Genomic DNA, 23,985 nt, shown 5'->3' with positions numbered 1-23,985 from the left:
GCCTCATATGTCTTTTATGGTATCAAAACCAAAAAAATAAAAATTTAGTTGAACCTAGTTTAATGCACAAACATAAGATAGAGATTTACAAAAAAAAAAAATTATCATTATCAATTAAAATAGCTACAAGTAATTTAAATGAATGTTATAAGATCTCGATTGAACCCCCACTATTTGAAAGCTTTTTTTTTCGTTAGTATGTTGGCGACTTTTGTTTTATACTACCTCTACTTTGTAACAAAAATTATGTTTTTTTAAAGATGTTGTTTACCACCTCTTTGAATATATTCTAGTAAGAATAATGAATGAGTTGGTTCTTTTGCCTCTTAAGTGTTTTGTGATTCCAAAATCGAACAAAAAATCCAATTTCAGTTGACTAGTTGAGTAAACAAGCCCAAAGTACAAGTTTTTAAATTATATGTCTAATTATCTTTTAAAATATCTACAAGTAATTGAAATGAGTGTTATAAGATCTAAGATTGAACCTTACAAATTGAATAGGATTTAAACATATATTTTGTTTTACTATAATATTATGGTGGCCAAATTTTGTTTTGTAATACCTCTACTTTATAATAGACATTTTTCTCCTTTAAAGATGTTGTTTACCACCTATCTGGATATATCCTCGTTAGAAAGAAAACTTTTAGCCAAAAGAATGTGGATTAAGCTCGAAAAGTGGTTGATTCTAGTTAATTTTTTTTAAAAAATGAATCCTTTCAAAAAATAAAAAATTAGAGAGACATGGTAGGCCAGGAAAGAGGTTCATAAATTCATAGAGTGAATCATCCAAAGTAGTTGGATGACTTTGTGTTGACTACGGGTTGACCATGGGTTGACTCCCTTATTGCTTTTGATGATATCAAAACTTAGTAGAGCTGACAATTTGTAAAAGAAGTATTTCAAATACTTTACCTTCAAAAGTCATAACATCTCAAGGTCTAAAGCTTAAAAAACGATCAAACCTATTCAAAACCTCAAGCAACATTGAAGGACGTCTCTTGAAGAAGCACCCACAAGGAAGAAGTCAGCGAAAAGACTAGAGTTTAAGTATAAATGTCACATGTTAAAACTCAATCACAAATGTAAGAGAACTATTTTAATTCCCTTCTTAAAGTACAATGGTGTACATGAAGCTTTCAGATATACATTGCATATAAACATGTTTAGGAATATCATATACATCCTTTAGAACATGTTAGAACACTTAGACTAAGTTATTCTCATGCTTTAAAAGTCGACTTAATTGAATTGGCACTAAAATGTTCGATCAACATCTGCCAAAGATCAATCAACCTTAGTCGATTGATCGATCATCGAGGACATGTCCATATCATGCTGTAGCACATGATCGATCATCCCAATTGGATTGATCTATCAATATTGTTCAGGCAAGTGAAATTCACATGGAATGATTGATCATCCCACGTGATTAATCAATCGGACATGATTTTTGCCAGTCAAGAACATAAAGCATGGCCGATCATAGGAAGTTCATTGTTCGATCATACTTGTATTGCATAGCTTGAGGGAATTCTAATTGATTAATCATCTGCTAGTAATGATCGATCAACTTAACTTTTCAAGACTAACGGTAACATATTGATCGATCAATAAGTCACATCCTAACACAAAAAGAGTTGTTATGATCGATTGATAAATCAACAATTTGATTTTTGAAAACAACAAAAAAAAAGGCTAGTTTAACTTGGGGAAGTTATAAATACCCCACCAAAATATATATAGAGAAGTTAATGGACATTTATTGGCAAATCCTTTGACCATTTATTCTCCATCTTGAAAAACTTTTCAAAAGTGGATTAGAGAGAGAGGGAGAGCTTGAAAAATTCTCCACTATTTCCCTTCCCTTCCTTGCATTACATACTAGACTAACTCCCTCACTCCACATTGTACTGCAAAATAAATGTAAGCTCGAATCTCTCAAGGAGAATGAACTCTCCATGTCAAGGGTGTAAGTTTTCTTTTATTTTATTTTCAAATTGTGAAAGGTTCATCTATGACCTATTCAGTCTAGATAGAAAGGGCCAGATAGAGATAGAATCTAGTCAATCTCTTGGGGAGATTGTAGTTGTAAAAAGTATGTATTGAGCTACACGTGACTTAAAAGAGAGTCGAAATCTCTTTGTGTAAATTTTAGCTATTAGAGTTTTGATCACCAAACAAAAGTCCCTCACTAGACTAACTCCCTCACTCCACTTAAGTCCTACACTTTCCCATTTGAACACCAAACAAAAGTCCAATTTCAATTTGAATACAACATCTACAAATAATTAAAAATGAGTCTTATTCAATCTGAATTGAATCCAACCAATTTTATAGGGTTTAGTTAGATTTTTTTTTTTGTTTTTTTATAAAAGTACGGTAGCCAATTTTGTTTTTATACTTACTCTACTTTTTTAATGTAGATTTTCTTCTTCTTTAAATATATTGTTTACCGCCAATTAAGATATATTCAAGTTAGAGAAAAGATTTAACCTAAAAGATTGTGGATGACACTTAACAAGTGGTCGCCTCTTATTAAACTAGTAGTTGAACTAATCTCATAAATCAACAAAATAAGAAATCAAATCTTTTTACCAAAAATACAAAATTGGATACACCAACAGGTTGGATGAGGGTGGGGATTGCAAGGACTTTAAAGGAGACTTGTCTAATTGAATAGCCTATTCATTAAATGAATAACCCAAACTAGTTAGATGAGTTGGTTCTTTTGCCTCCTATAGCTTGTTAGTATCTCTGGTTGAAAATTTATATTCCAGGAAAAATTAGAAATATTTTTCCCAAGATATACATTTTCAAGAAACCTTCAGATAAAATCCTATTAGCGTCTTACTAGGAAATTACATAGAAATTTGTAGACTTGTACTTTCTTTTTTCCAGGGAAAAAAATCAAAATTAATAATCAATCTCATATATTACAATATTTATCTGACAAACACAAAATTGTCATGAAAAATTACCTAGATATAAAAATATTACAACATCAATTACCAGATACTTATTCAAAAAATTTCCATTTGATTTTTTCAACCCATCTTGGTCAGAAATTCTTACTATATAATTTGTCTAGTAAAAATTTTCAACTATAAAAATGTTTTCCGAAAACATGAGGTCCCTCAAACGTATTTATACTATAAATATCTTTATAATGCCACTTCACTATATTTACATAAAATATATAGAATTATCTACTACAATATCTACAAGTAATTGAAAATATCTACAAGTAAGAACCAGATGAAGACAAGGAATGGACCGAAGAGTTCCGGTTAGGTCTGACTCCTATCCCTCTTGCTGGCCCACAACCAAATCTATTTCCACTGTCTTCACCGTCGGGTCCCTTTCCATACAAGAAGATCTCATGATTTTCCACTGACCATGGCATCTTACGTGGCACAATTATCCGGAGGCCACGTTTGTATCTCGCACCTCATATCGTGGTGGACCACCCCAAGACCTTTTTTGCCAAATAATTGCCAGCTTTTACAGCCGCACGATCTCCCCCACGATCTACGGCATGCACGTGGCATTGAGTAACAGTCTGGCCGGTGGCGCAAACGGACAAACGACCAACGCCGCCTTCAGCCGTGGGGAGACGCGTGTAAAGAGGAGCGGCAGAGTACGTGATGCTTCACATAGGCCACATGGATAAGCGGAGTTTTCTTTACCGTGACTCGCTGAGTTGGGACGTGATGTGATCTTGACCGTCCATGTGGCTCCGCCAAGTCGTTGACCCTCTAAAGGAGTGTGACCCGGGAACTCACTTTGACGTTACTAGATTGGATTGAAAGTGACTTGATAAAATGTTTACTGAAAGTTGATTGATAAAAGAGGAGTATGGGCCTGATTGTCTGCTCAAACTTGGGCCAATTGCTAAGACAAGGCCTAATCTCAAATTGAGCCCATTAACTTAATTACCAAAACAAAATTTCACCCTAATACAAGGCCTAATCCTTTCACAAGAACTGCTAAAAAGGGCAGATGGTAAAGATCTCAAGAATGGGCTTAAAGTACAAGGTGGAAAGGAAGGGACGGGATTAGTTATATAAAGTTTTAGGCAATCTATAGACATCATTTGGCTTGCTAATGTCTTCAAATCCTTTGTGTTGTTCTACAAAATACGCCTACTTGTATGTATCCATTTAAGAATACCTTTTTTTACATCCATTTTGTATAACTTTAAGTTTTTGTGACATGCATGAGATAAGAGAATCCTAATAGCTTCTAATCTTGCCACACTTGTATAATTTCCTTCAAAATCTATTCTTTTTTTCTTAGTTGTAATCCTTGGAAACTAATCTAGCTTTGTTTCTCATAATCTTATTTGATTTATTTGCTTTGTTCCTAAAAACCCTTTTTTGCACCTATGACTTGTTGATTTAGGATCTGGGTACCAGTTCAAACTTGATTTCTTTTAAATTAATTGAGCTCTTCTGGTATTGGCATAATCCAAAAGTCATCCTTTTCAACTTCAGAAAAACTTTTGGGCTCTAATTGAGAAACAAATGTATATTTTTCATATGTTCATGGTAATGATTTTGTGCATTGGATCACCAATGATTTGTTCCAAGAGTTAAACTTATAGTTTTTGGTCTCCTAGGTGGGTTCTTCTTGACTATCTAAGTTTTATAGGTTCTCTTCAAGATTTGGTACTTGAGATTTAGATCCCTTAGATGATTTAAGGAGGTTTTCTTTATCATCATAAAATTTGGAGTTGTCGTTGATTTTAGTGAATCCAACTTATCAATCTCAACATATACAAATTCCTTGACTCCCATAGTGATTTGGTTATATAATCTATGTTGTTATAGATAATCAACACAAGATAGAAGAAATTGAAGATGAAGTGGAGAGGGAGAAGAAGAATAACAAGAAAAGAAGAGTGAGAGAGAGAAGAAGAGAGAAACTGAGGTTGTGATAGAGAGATTGAGATAGAAGGATGGAAGGAGGATTAGGTTTAGTAACGTTTAATCCTCCCCCTCAATGTATTATATTAAGAGAAAACATAATTACATCATTACCCTTTACCCTAAGAAGGGAGAGAAAGGGACAAAAATCAATGGTAAATTACATCATGCTACTATACTTCAATTTTATCTTCCAATACTCCCCCTCATGTTGGGGGAGAGAAAACATAGTAGATACTCAGTTTGCTGCATATAATAGTTTGAATCTCAAATGTGATTGGTTTGGTAAGAATGTTTGTCACTTGCCTTTGAAATGAAACATGTCTGAGAGATAAAGTGCCAGCTTGAAATTTCTCTCGTATAAAATGATAATCTACCTTAACATGTTTTGTTCTCTCATGAAAAATTGGATTTGAAGCAATACAAATCGATGTCTGGTTGTGATAATACAATTCCATAGAGACTCCTTTATAGAACCCCAATTCAGTGAGAAGGGATCCAATCCAGAAAAGCTCACTGACTGCATTAGTCATGTCTCTATATTCTACTTTTGCACTAGATCTCGCAATAACATTCTGGTTTTTGCTTCTCCTTGTAACCGGATTATGTCCAAATAAGGTACAATACCCAGAAGTGGACTTCCTATCATTAGGTGATATAACTCAAACTGCATCCGCAAAACCTTCAATGTTAAAGTGGTCATGACTTTTATAGAAAAGTCCCTTCCCCGGAGCTCCTTTTAAATACCTTAGTATCCTCTCTATAGCTTGCCAATGGGTAATTTGTGGTTTATGCATATACTGACTAACCACACTTACTGCATATGATATATCTGGTCTAGTGAATGTGAGGTAAATAATTTTTTCCACAAATTTCTAATATTTACCTATACCAATATCTTCACTAGAGCTTGCACATAACTTTGTGTTAGCATCCATAGGAATATCGGTTGATCGACATCTCATCATCCTTGTGTCCTCAAGTAGATCAAGAACATACTTCCTCTAAGATAATACAATTTCATGTTATTTATAAGTCAACTAATAACCAATGTATCATTATTCAGCCAGTTAATATAGAAGTTGTCCTCATCAATAAGAGGAGATAGTTTGGTGAGATGTCTTAAGAGGTCTTGAGTAATGAGAAACTTTTCAACACTTTAGGTACGAATAAGAATGTATTTGAAGTTTTGCAAGAACTAAAAGTGCCAAAAAGAACGCAAGAGGATTTGGAAGGATTTGACATAAATCAAGATTTTCTCTTGCAAAATTTTAGAATAAAAAACATGCACTTGAAAATATTTCTTAAGCGTTTAGGTTTACCAATAAATGCTCAATGGATGTTTAGGGACAAGTTTGAGACTCTATTTAGAAGTTTTTAGGTTAAAACTAGTTATTTTAGACTGTTGAACAAAAACCAACAAAAACGGGTTGATCGATCATACCTTTTCGGTTATTGATCAATCGCCCTCCAATGACTATATTTTGGAGTTCTTATGGCCTTATGATCGATCAAAGTGTTTGCTAAAAATTTTTAGTAAGATGATCTATAATGCTACTATGGGTTGATCGATCATGCTTGGAAGGATTCTTCTTGATCGATCACGCCTGCATAGGTTAATTGATCATGTTTTCTGAACTTGTCTGTCAGCAAATTGTATGATAGATCATACTTACAGAGGTTGTTCTGTCAGAGTGGTTTCATCCACTCTTATAGGCGGTAGCTTTCCGTACCTAACTGATCGGTCTGTTGGGTTGTATTGGCTAGTTGCTGTCATGATATCAGAGTTGGGCACGCCACGTCCCGCGTTCGAATCCCGTGAGAGGTGGTCAAGAATGGGTGGGTGGGTGTCAGAGTGGTTCCGTCCACTCTTGTAAGCGGTAGCTCTTCGCACCTAACAGATCGGTATGTTGGGTTGTATTGGTAAGCCATTGTCATGTTCGATCATATTTGTTTTATGCTGAAGGTTTGCCGCTTTTTGTATAATTGATGGTGTAGCTAAGTGTATAATAGATTACATTATTTTCTAGTATATTCTATTAAGTTTTAAGCATGACTAAGGTCAAAACTAAATGAATGAAGGGTTCCAAAATATTTGAATGAACTTTAAAAATATGATTCTGAAAAGAGTTTGCATGTTATGTTCTAAAACATACTCATACCTAATATTTGGAGTCTTGATGGTTCCTCTTTATAAAACTAAAGTTCTTGAGATATTCTATTTAACTTAGACTCTAACTCTTTAAGTGTACGTAGCCCTTTTAATTATGTGACTGGAAGAAACTATATTTGAAATGCTATGGTACGCTTAACCTTATTTATTTAGGACTGTCGTGCCCTTGTGAGCCACAACAAGATCGTGAAGGGAATTTATGGACCATATGAGGACTGAAGCAGGAGTGTCTTTTGGCAGCCGGCTGATTACTTTTGAGTCTTGAGAGGATGCTTCTCCGTCAGCACCTCTTCCAACGCAACTTCGTGAAGATCTTCTCCCGCCGCTTCACCATCGCCGATCCTATCCTCCCCGTCGCTCCCCACCAACTCCCCAACTTTACCTCCAAAGATGAGTTCCTCAAATCGTACCGAGTCACCCCTCCCATCAAGCCTTGGCCTTCACGTCTTTCCCAGAAGCGCCTCGTCTCCATGATCTCCAGACAGCAAAACCTTGACTTGGCACTCCAAATCTTCCACCATGCCGGAAAATTCCACCCCGGCTTCTTCCATAATTATAATACGTACCATGCCATGATCGAGAAGCTCGCCCGCGCTCGCGTCTTCGAGCCCATGGAGTCTCTCCTTAGCGAATTACACCGGAGTGGCGTTCGCTGTGGTGAAAATCTCTTTGTCGCTGTCATTCGTAATTACGGGTTTGCCAATCGTCCCAAACTAGCCCTGAAGACTTTTCTCAGGATTAAAGAATTTGGGGTCGAAACTTCGGTGAGATCTTTCAATTGTCTTCTTAATGCTCTAATTCAGACTAAAGAGTACAACATTGTGCATACCCTGTTTAAAAACTGCCGTAAACGCTTCGGCATCATACCAAATGTATTTACTTGTAACATTCTCATCAAGGCTTTGTGTAAAAAACGGGATACCGGTGCTGCATTTCAGCTGCTTGATGAAATGCCGAGTATGGGAATGGTGCCAAATGTAGTGACTTACACCACAATTTTGGGTGGTTTATGTGCAAATGGGGATCTTGTTGGTGCCAGGAACATTTTTGATGAGATTCTGGACAGAGGGTGGATCCCTGATCCCACTACGTATACGATACTGATGGATGGATATTTTAAGCATGGTCGACTGGTGGATGCTATCAAAGTCATGGACGAGATGGAAAATATGGGCGTTGCACCAAATGATGTTACCTATGGTGTGGCAATTGAGGCATACTGTAAGGCTAAGAAAGGTGGTGAAGCTTTAAATTTGCTTAATGATATGTTAGAAAACAACTTTATTCCAAGTTCAGGCCTAGCTTGTAGAGTAATTGATCTCCTTTGCCAAGAGGAGAAGGTGGACGATGCGTGTCATATTTGGAAGAAGCTTTTGAAGAAAAACTGCACTCCTGATAATGCCATCTCAGGCACTCTTATCTATTGGCTTTGTAAGGTGGGGAAAGTGTGGGAAGCAAGAAAGCTATTTAATGAGTTTGTTAGGGGTTCTATACCAAATGCTTTGACGTATAATACACTCATAGCGGGAATGTGTGAGAATGGGGAATTGCAAGAGGCTGGGAAGCTGTGGGATGATATGGTGGAGAAGGGCTGTGAACCAAATGAATTTACTTTTAATATGTTAATTAAGGGCTTTCTTAAGAAGGGAATGACTGGGGAAGCACTAAATATTTTACCAGAGATGTTAGAGAAGTGTTGTGCACCCAATAAACTTACTTACACTATGTTGATTGATGGGCTTTGTGAGTCTGGGATGAAAGATAAAGTTATGCATGTTCTTCAGATTGCAACATCGAGTGAAGTAGTTTTCATTGACAAAGATTGTTGGGGTGTATTTGTGAAACATGTTGTGGGAACTTCAGATGGTTGGATGGTAGTGTTTGATGGACTACTGGAGGAAGTAGGCTAGAGAGGGGCATAGTATGGTGCTGTTATTTTTCATGTGACATCAAGTTTCCAAGCATATAATTCGGCCATAGGATTTCTGCTTTTTTCTGATTGGAAGTTCCTATACTGAATTGTATAATTGAAAATGGAAACTTTATTGCTGAACAAAATATGAGAGGACCAAAGAGTTAAGACTCGCTACAGAAATTGATGAGGCTTTGTTCTTGGCTTCTAAAATGTATGGCCCAAAGGTCACATGTGAGCTTATGAGGCTTCTGGAGTAATTTGGGAGACCGATTAGTCCTACTCTGAGAGAGTAGGGATTTGAGCTTCAGTCCAATGGTTCTAGATCATATCTGATCTTGCAAGAATTAGGATTAGATTCCTATTAGTCCAACCAGAAAAAGAGGGAGCATATGCCACATAGCATTTCTTGGCAGTGTTGACCTCAGTGATGAATCTTCAGGGATTTGACATCAAATGCTAGTCTTAACAGGATATGACCCTTTTATATCCATATTAATTCCCTGCTTCTCTTGCTATTTATACACAGTATCTTGCTTTGAGCTTGTTTCTACAAGATTGGGTCTAAAAAGGGAACGGGTCCTGAAGAAGACTGCTGCTTTGTGGTCATGCAGATTTGCTCGTGTTTGATGTGCTTGTAATCATAACTTAAAGAAGACAGTTCTATTATTTACTTTCTGCCTTTTGTTACTTGATTGTTTGGAGTAAGAAGGGGATGTTAACAGTTGGATTAAGGCTGAATGATCATCTGTTGACAATTTAAGGTCCTGCAGTACCCCCGTTAGCCAGTGCAAAATAAGAACATCTGAGTAGTCCTTGCTGTTGTCAAATCTTCTAATTCCCCGTTTTCCTGGTGTGGACTTCAGAACTGTTCAAGTTAATGCTCTCCGCTAGAATGAATACGGAAAAAGATGCTTCAGGTAACCTGATTATCTATGAATTGAGGATCAAGATGCAGGGCAACCTAATTATACATGTAAAACTTTGCAAATTCTGTAATCTGATGGGTGAAACTATGAAACAAGTAGCCGAAAACTCTTCAAAATAGTATATTGTTTGAGAAGTTAAGGCCTTGATGGATGATGGGTATCTCCAGGCACGCATTCAAACTTGTATAATTTGTCTATGACTGTCTTAACCGGATTCCTGTGTCCCAGTTTTGAACTTCCAAATCAAACAGCTAAAAAAAAAGACTAAAATTGAACCAATCTGCAAGCTAGCAAACTTATGATGTAGACTATTAAAGGCTAAATAATTATCTTTATCATATCGCCAAAACTTTGCCAGAATACAATTAAATTTACAAAACTACACTTCTGTAATAACAAAAAAAAAAAAAAAAAAAAAAAGCCACTCTACCCCTATTTTCTTCATCCCAGGCTGAAAAAATAAGATGGCCAAATAAACCCTTACAGTATGGAAGGCATGCAATGTTCACTTCTCGAAGACAGTCCCCACATATGAAGCAATCTGACTTTCATTTAGATAGCATGGGTAGGAATTCAACAGATACAGGGGGAGCTACGGCTTGATCACAGGGATGATAAATTAACCCAACATTTCAACATCTGCACTCATTGGCTTCTGTTCAGCAGTAAAACTCTCAGTAGCGACTGAAGGGGATTTGGGTTCCAGTCCAACAAAAGGGCTTCTCATTTGAGCAGTAACGTTCGAGTCTACATCCATGGAAGAAGACCTTGGAGGGGAAGGTGGTTGTACCTCAACATCAGGGTAGGCAGCCTTGAATCTTGCCCTAAGACCTTCATCTACAAGACGAACCCCTTGCAACTGGTTACCAAGTGACATCCACCTAATGTATTGACAAGTAACACCCATTAATGCTACTGGATCAGAAGAGAACAAAACCATGGACAAGCAAGTGATACATTGTTCGTATCTTCTTGTCATAACATGAAGCAATTTCACTTAATATAAACAGCAGAACTTGCCAAATCAAAAGCTTTATTAGCAAAAGAAACTATACTTTGCAAATTGCACATACCCACAATGTGTATTGTGCATCCGTGCAAATAATTCCAGCTTCCTTGTTCTTGGACTTATCCGTTCCAACATCGGGTACATCTACAGGACAAAAATTCCAATTATTACATAGCCAACTAGAAAACAAGTCCAACTTATCGATTTCCTTCTTTCTTTCATTATTTCTTCATATGACCAAACACCCTCTTTGGAACCCTTTCATAAACTCTCTTGGGACAGCAATATAGTATTGTAAGGGGCAATTTTAATTAATCAGTAGAATAACACATAAGGTGCAGATTATGATAAACTGTACTATCACAACATTGTTGAATATTTCACGTCTCTGAAAAGAGAAATGTAGTAGTAAAAAATGTGCATAACTTGATCAGTATGTTCACACAGTTACCTAGTGATGATAATATTTATGACACCAAAACATAAATAAAACAAATAAAGTTTAGAAGAAACTTATTAAAAATGTGATGCAATGAATATATAAGATTCATTCAGAAATATTTACCACAGTTTCTGCAATTAACAAGCATATTGAGAGAGAGAAAGCATGCAAGTCCAGTGACAAAGATCTGTTGGACAAATTGCAAGAGAATACCGCATATGCGGAAATAACATAAAAACAGCTAACAAGTAGCTCCCACGAGCATAATACCTCTGCCTTTAAAAGGACTCTGTAAATTTTTTTATCAGCATCAGTCCCAAAGGCAACTTATATAGGACAAAACCTGTTACAAGGTGGGACCCACATGATCACGCGAGCTGGCATCCTTATCACATGAGTTGGAATATTTGGCAATCTTCTTTGATTATTATAATCGATTTATCTTCCCTTAATTTATGTAGATTTGGATAATCATGATTGATGTAATTAGGGATATTAGGGATCATATCTTATCTCTAAATATGTAATGAAAATAGTATAAATAGGGGTCTTGGTTGAAAGGTTCAATCAAACTCTCCACTTCTCAACTCGTGAAGAATCTCTCTTTAGCCTAAACTCTTTTTCTCTCTTTTCTCTTTTCTCCTCTCTACCCGAGCTCTCTCTCTCTCTCTCTTTGCTCTTTTTCCTCTCCCTCTCTCATCTTGCTCGAGGTCTTGGTTGAAGGGTTCAATCAAACTCTCCACTTCTCAACTCGTGAAGAATCTCTCTTTAGCCTAAACTCTTTTTTTCTCTTTTCTCTTCTCTCCTCTCTACCCGAGCTCTCTCTCTCTTTGCTCTTTTTCTTCTCTCTCTCTCATCTTGATCGAGGTTTCAATCATGGGGTCCTAAATTTAACATGGTATCAGAGCATCACATTTAGGACCCCCACGTCAAAAGAATGCTCTAAGAAGTTATGCTCAAAGCTACTCATAGAAGGCTCTTTGTGAAGCAAGATTGAAACTTGTGATATAAGTTTTTCATTCTTGTTATTATTACTTCATGCTCTTAGTTTTCGAATCTTTAGAAAATGGTTCAGAGATTATTTATTGTTATCTTCATCTTATATAATTATTGAGATTTATGCATCTCGGATTAGAAGAAGTTTACCACGGCAGTTTTGTCGGTTTGTAAGTTCTTGGCTGAAAATCGGTTTATGTTGAGATTTTCTGCATAAAAAGTTATAATTTTGTAGGAACAAGATTTTCCTAATGAAGAAAATTGTTCTTGAGCCTATTATGAGTGGTTTTTTATCCATCTGATTTTAGAAATCTAATTACTTAGTTTTTATGCTAAGCTTCTCCATTAACCGAGTTGTTTGAAGAACTCTACTCGGTTTTGTGATTTTTTGGAGAATTTTTTGACAGTCACAAGGTGGCTGATTGTTCTTGGAAAATCAAGCATCGAATATTGTGTTTTGCATAAAAGGAATCAAGCACAAAATAAGAAAGGAAATGGCTAGTTGATGCCAATCGATTTGAAGAAAGATTGTTGTTTTTTAAAATCTTACAATATCTTCTTGATTAGGCCTGATTTTGTTTGATTTTCGATCAATTATATCTTGCCTAATTCATGAGGAACTGAATATATACTGGTTTATCCCAAGCCGGAGCCAAATATATTTTTGGAATGATCTTGGAAAGATCTAATCGGGAATCGCTACCTTACCTTACTTGATCTCATGCTTATTGATTGATTTTTTCTATTCTCTACAAGGAAAACTAGAGTATTAATTATAAAAAATTTTGGCCAACAAGTTGACTGGCCTAAGAGGGTTCCCTCCTTGCCTAAAGATTTGATAAGCTCGGCTTCTCCTCCCATCTACCCGAGCTAGCCTTGGTTGGTCTTGAATCTCCAAGCAGCTTACTTAGGTTACTTCAAATTTGAGTACAATATTACCCTTGAATTGCCTCTTAGGGCTGAAGAATACATGGGTAACAAGAATGATATTATCAAGATTACTACTATACCCTTGTAAGGGATATCAAATTTCTTGAGTTGTTCCACATCGGTTCGACGGTTCCTTATAACAAGGGATCTACTTGGTCACCTCACCAAATTTGGGCCACCCATTGATGAAGAAGATATTGCTTATGCTAAGTGGTTAAAAAATGGCACTTTGGTAATTAGTTGGCTCATCAACAACATGAAATAACCTGTTTCCAACAATGTTATTCATCTCGACACCACCAAACAAATTTGGGAGACATGTACTAAGTTGTACTCTAGCTCTGACAACTTACACACGCCATATGATATTCTCCAAAGAATGTTCATGTCTAAACAAGGAAAAAATATCCATGAACATTTGGCTTGTTTTAGAGGCCTTCTTCAAGAATGGAAGGTAGCTCAGCCTACCTCCACCGATGTCTCTGTCCAAGACAAGCAGAAGGAAGCCTTAGCTAGTGCCATTTGCCTAACAAACATTAAGCCATATCTCGAAGTTGCTAAAAGTCAACTCCTTAGCGCCTCTACTATTCCCACCTTTGATGATGTATGTGCCACATTACTCCGGATTCCAAACTCTTCTTATCCTTCTCCTACTAAAGTGTCATCCACTATGGACTCCGGGCATAGGGAAACATCAACCGACCGCGGCTGAGGCATTGGAAGAAATTATAGAGGAGGACGAGGAAGAGGTGGAAGGAATGGTTTTGTTAGAACAAACGACAGGGAATGCACCTATTGTGGGAAATATGGTCACACTATAGATTAGAATTTTACAATCCATAGCATATCGAATTGGGTTAAGGCTAATTAAGCCTCAGTAAGTGATACAAAGGAGGACCAGTTTACCCCATCAACAGAAAAGAAAACCCTTACCAATGATGAGTATGACTTATCTAGAAAATGAAAACATTGATCGTCTCTCCTCCAAGTTCCTCCTCAACTGTTGCTGCCACCAACGCTTCAGGTATGATCTCTGCCACTTCCTCCTCTTCATCCTGGATAATTGACTCAGGAACCTCTGAGCATCTCACAGGTAACAAAAATCTACTCCACTCAGTTTCTCTTTGTCTCTCGAATAAACTTGTTACCATAGCTAACGGCTCCTAAACTAAAGTTCTCGGGAAAGGATCCACCTCTGTTACACCATGACTTCCGCTCACAGATATTCTTTTTGTTCCTACTTTTCCCTTGAATCTTTTATTAGTTAGTCAGCTAACACAACATTTTAATTGCTCAATTACCTTCTCACCCACTTCTTGTGTGTTTCAGGATCTTATAATGAAGCAGGTGATTGGTGGAGGCCATGAACAAGGGGGGCTCTACTACCTGGACGTGCCTCAAATAAACGCCGTCTCAACCAAGGAAACTGAGACAAGTCTATGGCACAATCGATTGGGACATCCATCCACCCAATCTCTTCATCTTCTTTTCCCTATCTTTAAGTATAAGTCAAATTTTAATTGTGAAGTGTGTCAACTGAACAAACACCAAAGGACCACATACTCACCTTGTCCAGAACTTAGAAGTGCTCCTTTTTCATTGATCCACATAAATGTATGGGGACCGTTGAGTGTCTCAAACATTTCCCGAGTCAAGTACTTTATTACTTTTATTGATGATTTTTCTCGTACCACATGGCTGAAATACCATCCATATTTAAATCCTTTCATGCTATGGTTGTCTATCAATTTTGTCAGATAATCAAAGTACTTCGGTCTGATAATGCCAAAGAATATACTTCCAAAGATCTTGACTATTTTTTTCAAGAGAATGGCATTATCCATCAAACATCTTGTGCCTACACCCCCCAACAGAATGGTGTAGTAGAACGGAAGAACCATCACCTTATTGAGGTAGCTTGTAGCTTAATGTATACCATGAAAGTCTCATACTTTTATTGGCCGCATGCCATCCTTACTACATGCTTTCTTATAAATAGGATACCCTCTTCCGTTCTCGGTTATAAATCCCCATATCCCTTTTCCACATGGTGATCCTTTTTCGCTTCCCATGAAAGTCTTTAGTTATACATGTTTTGTTCATATTACCTCCCACAACATAGTAAACTTGATCCAAAATCTATCAAATGTATCTTCTTAGGATACTCTCACACGCAGAAGGGTTATATTTGCTACAATCCCACTCTCCGAAGGTTACTTGTGTCCAAGGATGTAACTTTTTTTTAAGACTCTTCATACTACTCTGACAATGCTCCACCAGGTCTCTCTTCTGTACCAGCCTCTCCTTGACCAGTTATGCCCCGTGCTACGGAAATTGCTCAACCCCCTGAAGCACTAGCTGACACCACACTTGCAGAGTTTGCGGATCCCATCGAGGTAAGTCCATATTCTCCTGTTCCTTTTGAACCACAATATGATACTCGAACCATTGCCTAAAGAAAAGAACCCAAAACTTGCACTAGGCCCTCTGCTTCTCACCCTATATCCAATTTTGTGTCTCACCATCGTTTATCCTCTTCATGTTGTCAATTTCTTGCGTCTATCTCCTCCATCTCAGTCCCACATTCCTATCAAGAGGCTTTGAAACATTCAGGGTGGAAGGCGGCAATGGACGAAGAAATGCAAGCTCTATGAGAATCAGACATGGGCTCTAATTCCTCTTCCATCAGATAAAAAACCTATGGGGTTTTAAGTGGATTTTTACTGTTAAACACAATCCGGATGGGTTAGTTGCTCGCCTTAAAGCCCGCCTCGTTGCTAAAGGCTATACGTAGTGTTATGGGATTTATTATGAAGAAAGATTCTCTCCGGTGGCCAAAATTAACTTGGTACGTATTTTATTATCTCTTGCTACTAATTTTTCCTGGCTGGTCTATCAGTTTGATGTGAAAAATGTTTTTTCTCAATGGAGATATAAAGGAAGAAATTTATATGCAACAACCACCTGGATTTGTGGTTGAGGGGGAGTCGGTATGTCGATAGAAGAAATCTCTTTATGGTCTGAAACAGTCTCCTCGTGCATGGTTTGATAAATTTAGTCAAGCACTCATACAGGCTGGATCTCACAGATGTTCCATAGATCACTCCATATTTCTTAAAGACACACCTAAAGAGGCAAAGTGATTTTGGTCGTATATGTTGATGATATTATCTTATCCGGTAGTGATCCCGAGGACATTCAGGAAACCAAGGAAAAGATATGTGAAGAATCAAGACAAAAGATTTTAGACTACTTAAATACTTTTTGGGTATTGAAGTACTACAGTCCAAACATAGGATTATACTATCTCAAAGGAAGCATATCCTTGATCAACTGGAGGAGACAGGAATGATGGGGTGTAGACCAGTAGAAACCCCTATGGATTCCAATACAAAATTTTTTGTAGGCATTGGAGAAGATGTGGATATCGAAAAATATCAAAGACTTGTAGGGAAACTCATTTATCTCTGTGTAACAAGGCCAGATATATCATATGCAGTAAGTGTGGTGAGTCAATACATGCACAAAGCACAACTTACTCACTGGCAAGCACTAGAAAAAATATTGCGATATTTGAAAGGACCTCCAAGAAGAGGGCTTCTCTATAAGAACCATGGGTACTTCAACATAGAACGGTTATTAGATACAGACTAGGCAGGATCCCGAGATGACAGAAAATCTATTTCAGAATATTGTACAATGGTTGGAGGAAACTTGGTTAGATGGAAAAGTAAAAAGCAGAATGTAGTTGCAAGGTCTAGTGCAGAAGCAAAATATAGGAGCATGGCATACACAGTTAGTGAGCTTCTATGGATCAGATCCCTTCTCACTGAACTAGGATTCTCTAAAGAAGCCTATATGGATCTACATTGCGATAATCATGCGACAATACATATCACCTCAAATTCAATCTTGCATGAGAGAACAAAGCACATTGAAGTAGACTGCCATTTCATACGAGAGAAATTCCAAGCCGGCATATTATCTCTCAAACATATCTCCTCACAAGGGCAAGTTGTAGACATTCTCACCAAACCAGTCACTCATAAGATTTTGTCCACTATTTGCAGCAAGTTGGGCATTTACGATGTTTTCTCACCCCCAACTTGAGGGGGAGTGTTACAAGGTAGGACCCACCATGATCACACGAGCTAGTAGGACCCACTATGATCACGTGAGGTGGCATGATGAGTCATCACATGAGCTGGCATCTTTATCACATGAGTTGGAAGATTTGGTAATCTTCCTTGATTAATGTAATCGATTTATCTTCCCTTGATTTATGTAAATTTGGATAATCATAATTGATGTAATTAGGGATATTAGGGATCCTATCTTATCTCTAAATATATAATGAAAATAGTATAAATAGGGGTCCTGGTTGAAGGGTTCAATCAAGCTCTCCACTTCTCAACTCGTAAAGAATCTCTCTCTAGCCTAAACTTTTTTTCTCTTTTTTCTCTTCTCTCCTCTCTACTCAAGCTCTCTCTCTTTGCTCTTTTTCTTCTCCCTCTCTCATCTTGTTCGAGGTTTCAATCATGGGGTCCTAAATTCAACAAAACTAAACATAGAAACAAGACAGGCCATTCAAGAATGTTAAATATCCACAGACAGAAAGATGACTCCAGGTACCTCATCTGGTTTACGGCTTGTTTCTCGAACTTCAGCAACAATGACATCTGTATCAATGTTTCTGTTGACCTCCGGGTTCCCCTTTATCCCAACAAGACAATGCTCTTTGCTGTGGTTGAGCCAATGACCAGTACGTCCTGTTCTTATAATTCGCTGGAGTTGATTTGTCTTGACCCAAATGATCTCCTCCACACGTTTGTAACCCCAGAGTTCTAAGCTGTTGAATGAGTAAACCAAGCATACGTGCTAGTATCAATTAAAATTTTATGATCAAGAGAAGAGTGATCACCACTTGTAACCAAGTGGAAATATGGCATACCATTCCCGACCAAGCTCCATTGCACGTCCAGTAACCCAAAGAAAAATAAGCCCATCAGTCTGCAATACAGGAACATTAAGATTTCGCATCTCATCATCAGCCATGGTTCCATATGGCAGTTCCATGTGAATGTCCCAAGGAGGATCAGCCATGATAACTCCAAACTGCCCTAATATGTCCATTCTGAAATTACGTATATCACAGTTAATCCATTGAGATTCACCAAGCTCCACCTCAGAACAGTATTCAGCTCTCTGAGGCTTTATTGGCTTAGGGGCGGGAAGACTTCCAGACCCCATCAACATGGGGGGCACATCTTGAGTTGGGTCCAGCTCATAGTGGACATACTTGCAGGTCTGTTTAAATAATACGAGTCAAAATACATATTGTGATAAAATAGTGTGAACAATCAGCTCAAATTTCATTTCCTGATTGTAATGAAAAAGTAAAAGTTACCTTCATATGGCGACAAGTGTCCAGAAATGAACAGTCACCTAAATTAATGTCAGTGTGGGGAGCAATAATGCGACGGAAATGAACCTGAAAAGAAATATTTTTAGCGCAACCAAGAAGAGTATAGATAAGTCCAAATCTAACTATGCAAAATTACACAATGTTCACAAGAATGAACTAGGTTTAGCATTATTCCCAGAGCTCAGTGCTCAACAGCATAAAAACATAAGCTTATGAGATGCTAGCTCCTCTCACTACAGAGCCTCCAAAAAGCACAGTAGCAGACATCACCTTCCATAACTCACACAAAGCTTACTTAAAAACAAAACAAAATAAAATTCTTATATGCCAGCAGTGAGTAAAAATCTAGAGACTGATACCAGCATATCAAACTTTTAGAGTCGAGCCTTTAAAACAAAAAAAAAAGTAGAGAACATACGTAATCATCTTAACAAATAAAACTCACGGTAACAATTTGTGAAGATATAAAACCAGTGTTATTATGGTAACTACTATTATTCGATATCAAAAATAAAAAAGTTAGAAAAAATAATTAATGATGAGAAGAGGAACAAATGCTACAGATTATGCTCCAAATAAGTATGGCAGTATGTCATGGCAATTTCACCTCAGCAACATAATGACTACAAACAGGTGTTACACTAAAAAGCAGGGTAAATTTGAAAGTACTGATGTTATTCTAATGCCAGGATCTCTCCCTTTAATCATAATACTAATGGATATTGTCTCAACATAACCAAATGTTTATCAACTTACAAACTCTTAACTCTCAAGATCCTAAATGGGTGTGAGCAGTGGGATTAAGAATTAAATCCCGTGGGAACAAGCCTAAAGGGGACTGAATAAATTTTTTCACACTTAAGTGCCAAATTTTAAATTCTTTTGCGTGGCCAATGTGTGTTCTCACTTTTTGGTGAATTCCATTTTTATTTTTTATTTTAAACTCAACAACCTTGCAAAAGTAATAAATCCGACAATGAACACAAAGATTTTCACAACCCAAACTCAGGTTGTTATATCCATCTCCAAGGTGTTCGCACCTCAGAATTACATCCATTAAAGCATAGCGTAATAACATCTATATAAGGCCTTAAAGGCCGAATTATATTGCTGCCCACGCACGGACTTATACCACTCAATTGGCCAAAACAATTAATTTACAAAACACACCCTCACACATGTTACAATACACTAGGTTCTCTAACCTAGACCTACACTTGGGTTTTTCATAACATCAAACTAGATTCATTAGCTTAGACCTGCACTTAGGATTTTCACAACATCAAACTAGATTCATTAGCTAAGACCTCACACTTGGGATTTCAGCAACCAACTAAATTCAAAGGTCTAGACGCACTCTAGGCTTCTCAGTAGCCAATTTGGCATACCAACCTACACTTACACAGGGCTTATCAACAGCCAGCTAAGCCCCTGGCTTAAACCTCCGAAATTGACTTCCTAAGATGATTTAAAATTATAGAGTGCAGGAAAAATGGTCGTGGTTACATTAACAAGCTTTTTTTATGAAATAAGGTGGAGAATCAACAAAAAAAACAAAGTTCTAACATTTTGAAATAAAGTTGTTATGTTTTGACAAGACTTTTGTTCCCCAGTAAAATCCACTAAGCACTTGATTTAAAATCATGAAAAAATACTTAAAATATTCTCTTTGAGCTACATTTCATAATGATAGACCACTTGCAAAATTTTGGATACCTATAGAGCTCGAATCGAAGTCCAGAAGTCAGATCTGTGTGTGCTGCGGCAACATAATTCAACAAGTCATTTGGACAATTAGGTGGACGATCTTTTGCAACCTTCTAATCGTCTAAACAATTAGCTGGATGATTTCCCACAGTGAGATTTCTGCTTTTGGTCATTTGGACAATTGTTATGACGTTTGAACGGTCTGTTATTGAAAGTCCTGAATTGGGTTTTAAATATTGTCAAAAAGATCTCAACCAGCTCATGACAGAACCTTCAGTAGATGCTTTTGTAAATTATCTCTTTCATGATCTCTTTTATCACTTTGAGTGTCAAAAGATTGAACTCTTCAGTAGATGCTTTTGTAAATTATCTCTTTCATGATCTCTTTTATCACTTTGAGTGTCAAAAGATTGAACTCAGAACTATATGACATAGAAGGAACGTAAGATCTCCTTTTCTCAAAAACTAAAATTTGCTTGATGTTTAATGCTGTGTCCACATTGTGATGAATTTTTCTTAGTGAATTGACACTTTTTGAAAAGATTGTTGATAGTTGTTAGCATGGGTAAAAAGTAGCACATCTGAAAAAGTTTGGTATTCTGTTGGTTATATAGTGTGTGCAACAGGCCTCCTAAGTGGCCAGTTATTTTAGGTTATAACTGGGCTCAAACTTAACATGATACTAAAGCTAGATTTGACCCCAAGGCCATCACTTTGTCTATTTCCTGCCCCATATAAGATCAGACAATAGGCCTCTTAAGAGGACAGCTATTTTTAGGTTATAAATGGCTCAAACTTAACATGGTATCAAAGTTAGGTTTGAGCCTGATGGCAGAAGGGGGTGGGGAGAGATGGATATAAAAGGCTTATGGACCCAGTCTAGACATTTACAGTTCCTTAGGAGCCCTTTCTCACAAAACGGAGGCCAAAATCCGATCGCTTCTGCAATCTTTTAAGAACTGTTCCATCCATTTGGAAAATTAGAGCACCTACTAACCTTCTCGCAAGCAATGAAAGAACTCTTCTGTAGCCTGCAATCTTCTTTTGTTAAAGACGAGCAGTATTCCTTCAGTTGCGAACCACCCTTCGTCTTGAACTGAAACCAAATAAAAAGAGTAAAACCATCAGCCGGAGTAAGGATAAAGAACAAAATATTTTTTCTCCTTCTTGAATCGATTAAAAACTTCAGCCGAGAAAAGGAAAAGGAAATGTAACTGTTTCTCTTCTTCTTGAATCAATAATATAGAGGAAACAACAAAGAGAAACCCAAAACTCACCTTAGCAGCAACAGCAGTCTCTTTAGCTGTAGGTCGGTGAATGAGATCCAAAAGTTCCTCCCCAGTTTTGGACTTTTGCAGTTCCCTGAATGACTTCTTATTAATCAACGCTTCCAAATCTTTCATCTCGTCTTCTTCTGTCTTCGGCTTCCAAGTAGGACCCCCTACCGATGCCAATGGCGGTCTATGGAGTGGTGACACACCCATAGCTCTCGGCATCCCCATTAATCCCATCGCCCGAGGCCCGCCTCTTGGACCTACTCCTCCAGGCAGCATTGGTGGCAGGCCGGATAAATGCGGGTCCCCCGGCCCCATCCATATATCCTGCACCGGTGGCCTCGCTAACCCAAAACTGGATGCATTAACATCCACGCCCGCCGTCGGATTACTCTGAGTTGCCTCTACAGACTTGGACTCCGCCTGAGGTAGCTGAGAGCTCTCCGGCAACTCCTTCAAAAGGCGAGTGCGATCAATACCCATCACCATTATCCTTGATTTCCCACTCACCACAAAATCTTCCAAATCAACAGCACCTGTATCTGCCGCAATTGCCCGTAACGCCGTCTCCACGGCGGAGATCGCCCCGGCCTCTCCGCCTAGCTCCAGCAGCGCCGTCTTCTCGGCTGGAGTCGCCGACGGGTCACCCTCCAGCTTCCTCAACACAGCGGCGGAGTCGACGTCTGTGAATGGAACCCTCTCCAGGAGGCACACTGCCACCATCGACCGCACGACGGAGAGCGGGTCGGCCCCGTCGCTGGACGACTTATCACCATCCTGCCGGCTCCAATTCGGGGAGAGGCCCGAAAAAGGTTTTGACGAGTTGTGCGTTACTGTAGTGGGGGAGATAGGTTTATGAAGAATTTTTTGGCGACTGGAGTGATTTTCGACTGGATTAGGACTCGGAGTGTAGCCGCGGCCATTGAAGGCCGACACTAACCGGAGGGAAAGATCGAGTGAGGAAACGATGTCGGGAACGAGGGCCCGGACAGAGGAGATCAGGGTTTGTTGATCCAGTTGGCGACTCTCTATCCGGTCTTGGAGCTGCTGGCGCATCTCTTTGAGAGAAAGCATCTCCTCTTGAATCTGATGACGCATTTGCTTCAGAGAGTCCTTTCCATCGTTCTTCTCCATCTGGGCCGACTCCATAGCTGGAGAATTTGTGCTGGAGCTCTTTTTGTATTGTAGGGGTCCCTCGGAGTATGCTAGGGGAAAAGCTACAGAAAATTTCGGACCGAAATATCGGCGACGAATTTCGTGTTTCGGTGTTTGATAACCTCATGAATTTCTTCGACGTGGCACTTGAAATTCCTTCGGGACAGGAAAATCCAGAGCCACTACGCTCAAGGTGAGAGCGATTAATGCGAAAAAAAAAAAATCTTACGAAGAAGCAATTTTAAAATATGATTTTAGTAAAACAGAATTAAAGAAAGAATTCTATACAAACTGAACGGACGATACGTCTCGGAATTTCGATTCGACATGGGTTTGATTGGGTTCTGGTTCCGATACATAAAGCCCCAGGAGGTGGTTTTCAGGTTCAAACGCTTCACAAACTACAATTCTCGCAGCCACCATTTTCAATCCTTCCTGGTAGTCGGTGATCGGTACCCCAAGCTTCCTGGTAGAAAGACATTCATTGTTGTTCCCCACATCCACTCACCAATTATCTCCGTCATGAGTCTACCGGTCTAAACCATAGAGTTTTTGTTGAAAATTTATCTTCCTCAATTATTCCTAAGTCCTTTGTAGAGGCAATGTCTATTCCTCAATAGTGGAGAGCAAACGGAAGAAGAAATGGCAATACTTGGAAAATTAGGACATGAGAACAAACTAAGCTACCTCCGAGTAAAAACCAATTAATGGATACCATTGCTTTGTTAGTGGGAGGGTGTCACGAAAAAGTAAGAAACAGTTGGTGTAGAATTTAGAGTTATGGCAAACGATGAAGTCAAGCTCTTGTAGACAAAAAATCTACTTGTTCATTTGGTCATTTCTTTTAGTTCTCATTTGAAGCTTTATTGCAACCATGTAAGTAATACTATCAACATGATCACTTAAAAGCATATTGAGATTGACAGACATTTTGTTCGTGATAGTCTTATTTCAAGAAAGATTTGTATGACTTATTTCCTCCAAGCTTTAAATTACAGACATCTTAACTAAAGCTCTTACTAACCAATAGTTCAAGGATCTCAAAACACTTTCCAACATCAATATCTTAGTTTGAGGAGGCCTGTTGAAGATATATGTATTTTTA

The 23,985-nt window shown here is 38.0% G+C and overlaps 2 protein-coding genes across 2 annotated transcripts; one reads left to right on the top strand and one right to left on the bottom strand.

Annotated features, from left to right (window-relative positions):
* Nucleotides 1-7,346: 7,346 nt before the first annotated feature.
* On the top strand, nucleotides 7,347-9,930 carry LOC137936723 (pentatricopeptide repeat-containing protein At5g16420, mitochondrial). Its single transcript, XM_068781574.1, has one exon. The coding sequence runs from the start codon at nucleotides 7,371-7,373 to the stop codon at nucleotides 9,009-9,011; it is 1,641 nt and encodes a 546-aa protein (XP_068637675.1). The 5' UTR covers nucleotides 7,347-7,370; the 3' UTR covers nucleotides 9,012-9,930.
* A 323-nt stretch (nucleotides 9,931-10,253) lies between these two features.
* On the bottom strand, nucleotides 10,254-23,062 carry LOC137936325 (putative N6-adenosine-methyltransferase MT-A70-like). The gene is made up of 7 exons (XM_068780918.1): nucleotides 21,729-23,062; nucleotides 21,449-21,547; nucleotides 18,727-18,810; nucleotides 18,271-18,626; nucleotides 17,952-18,168; nucleotides 11,016-11,095; nucleotides 10,254-10,823 (listed from the first exon to the last, which is right to left on the bottom strand). Exons 1-7 carry the CDS (start codon nucleotides 22,872-22,874, stop codon nucleotides 10,562-10,564), a joined length of 2,244 nt encoding a protein of 747 aa, XP_068637019.1. The 5' UTR covers nucleotides 22,875-23,062; the 3' UTR covers nucleotides 10,254-10,561.
* Nucleotides 23,063-23,985: the final 923 nt, after the last annotated feature.

Source organism: Aristolochia californica, unplaced genomic scaffold (assembly GCF_029961685.1).
Source record: "Aristolochia californica isolate CCGP_79_NKW_82.1479 unplaced genomic scaffold, dmAriCali1.0.hap1 SCAF_7, whole genome shotgun sequence".
Classification (NCBI taxonomy): Eukaryota; Viridiplantae; Streptophyta; class Magnoliopsida; order Piperales; family Aristolochiaceae; genus Aristolochia; species Aristolochia californica.
The sequence above is the reverse complement of the archived record's forward strand: the minus strand, read 5'-3'. Positions and strand labels throughout refer to the sequence as shown.

Bases quoted from the DNA above. Each gene is read 5' to 3' on its own strand.
- LOC137936325 (XM_068780918.1), bottom strand. From the start codon at position 22,874: ATGGAGTCGGCCCAGATGGAGAAGAACGATGGAAAGGACTCTCTGAAG. The intron at 18,811-21,448 runs GTTAGTAGGTGC...ATTTCTTTTCAG, and splicing joins CTTTCATTGCTTGCGAGAAG to GTTCATTTCCGTCGCATTAT. The intron at 18,169-18,270 runs GTATGCCATATT...CTCATTCAACAG, and splicing joins ATGGAGCTTGGTCGGGAATG to CTTAGAACTCTGGGGTTACA.
- LOC137936723 (XM_068781574.1), top strand. From the start codon at position 7,371: ATGCTTCTCCGTCAGCACCTCTTCCAACGCAACTTCGTGAAGATCTTC.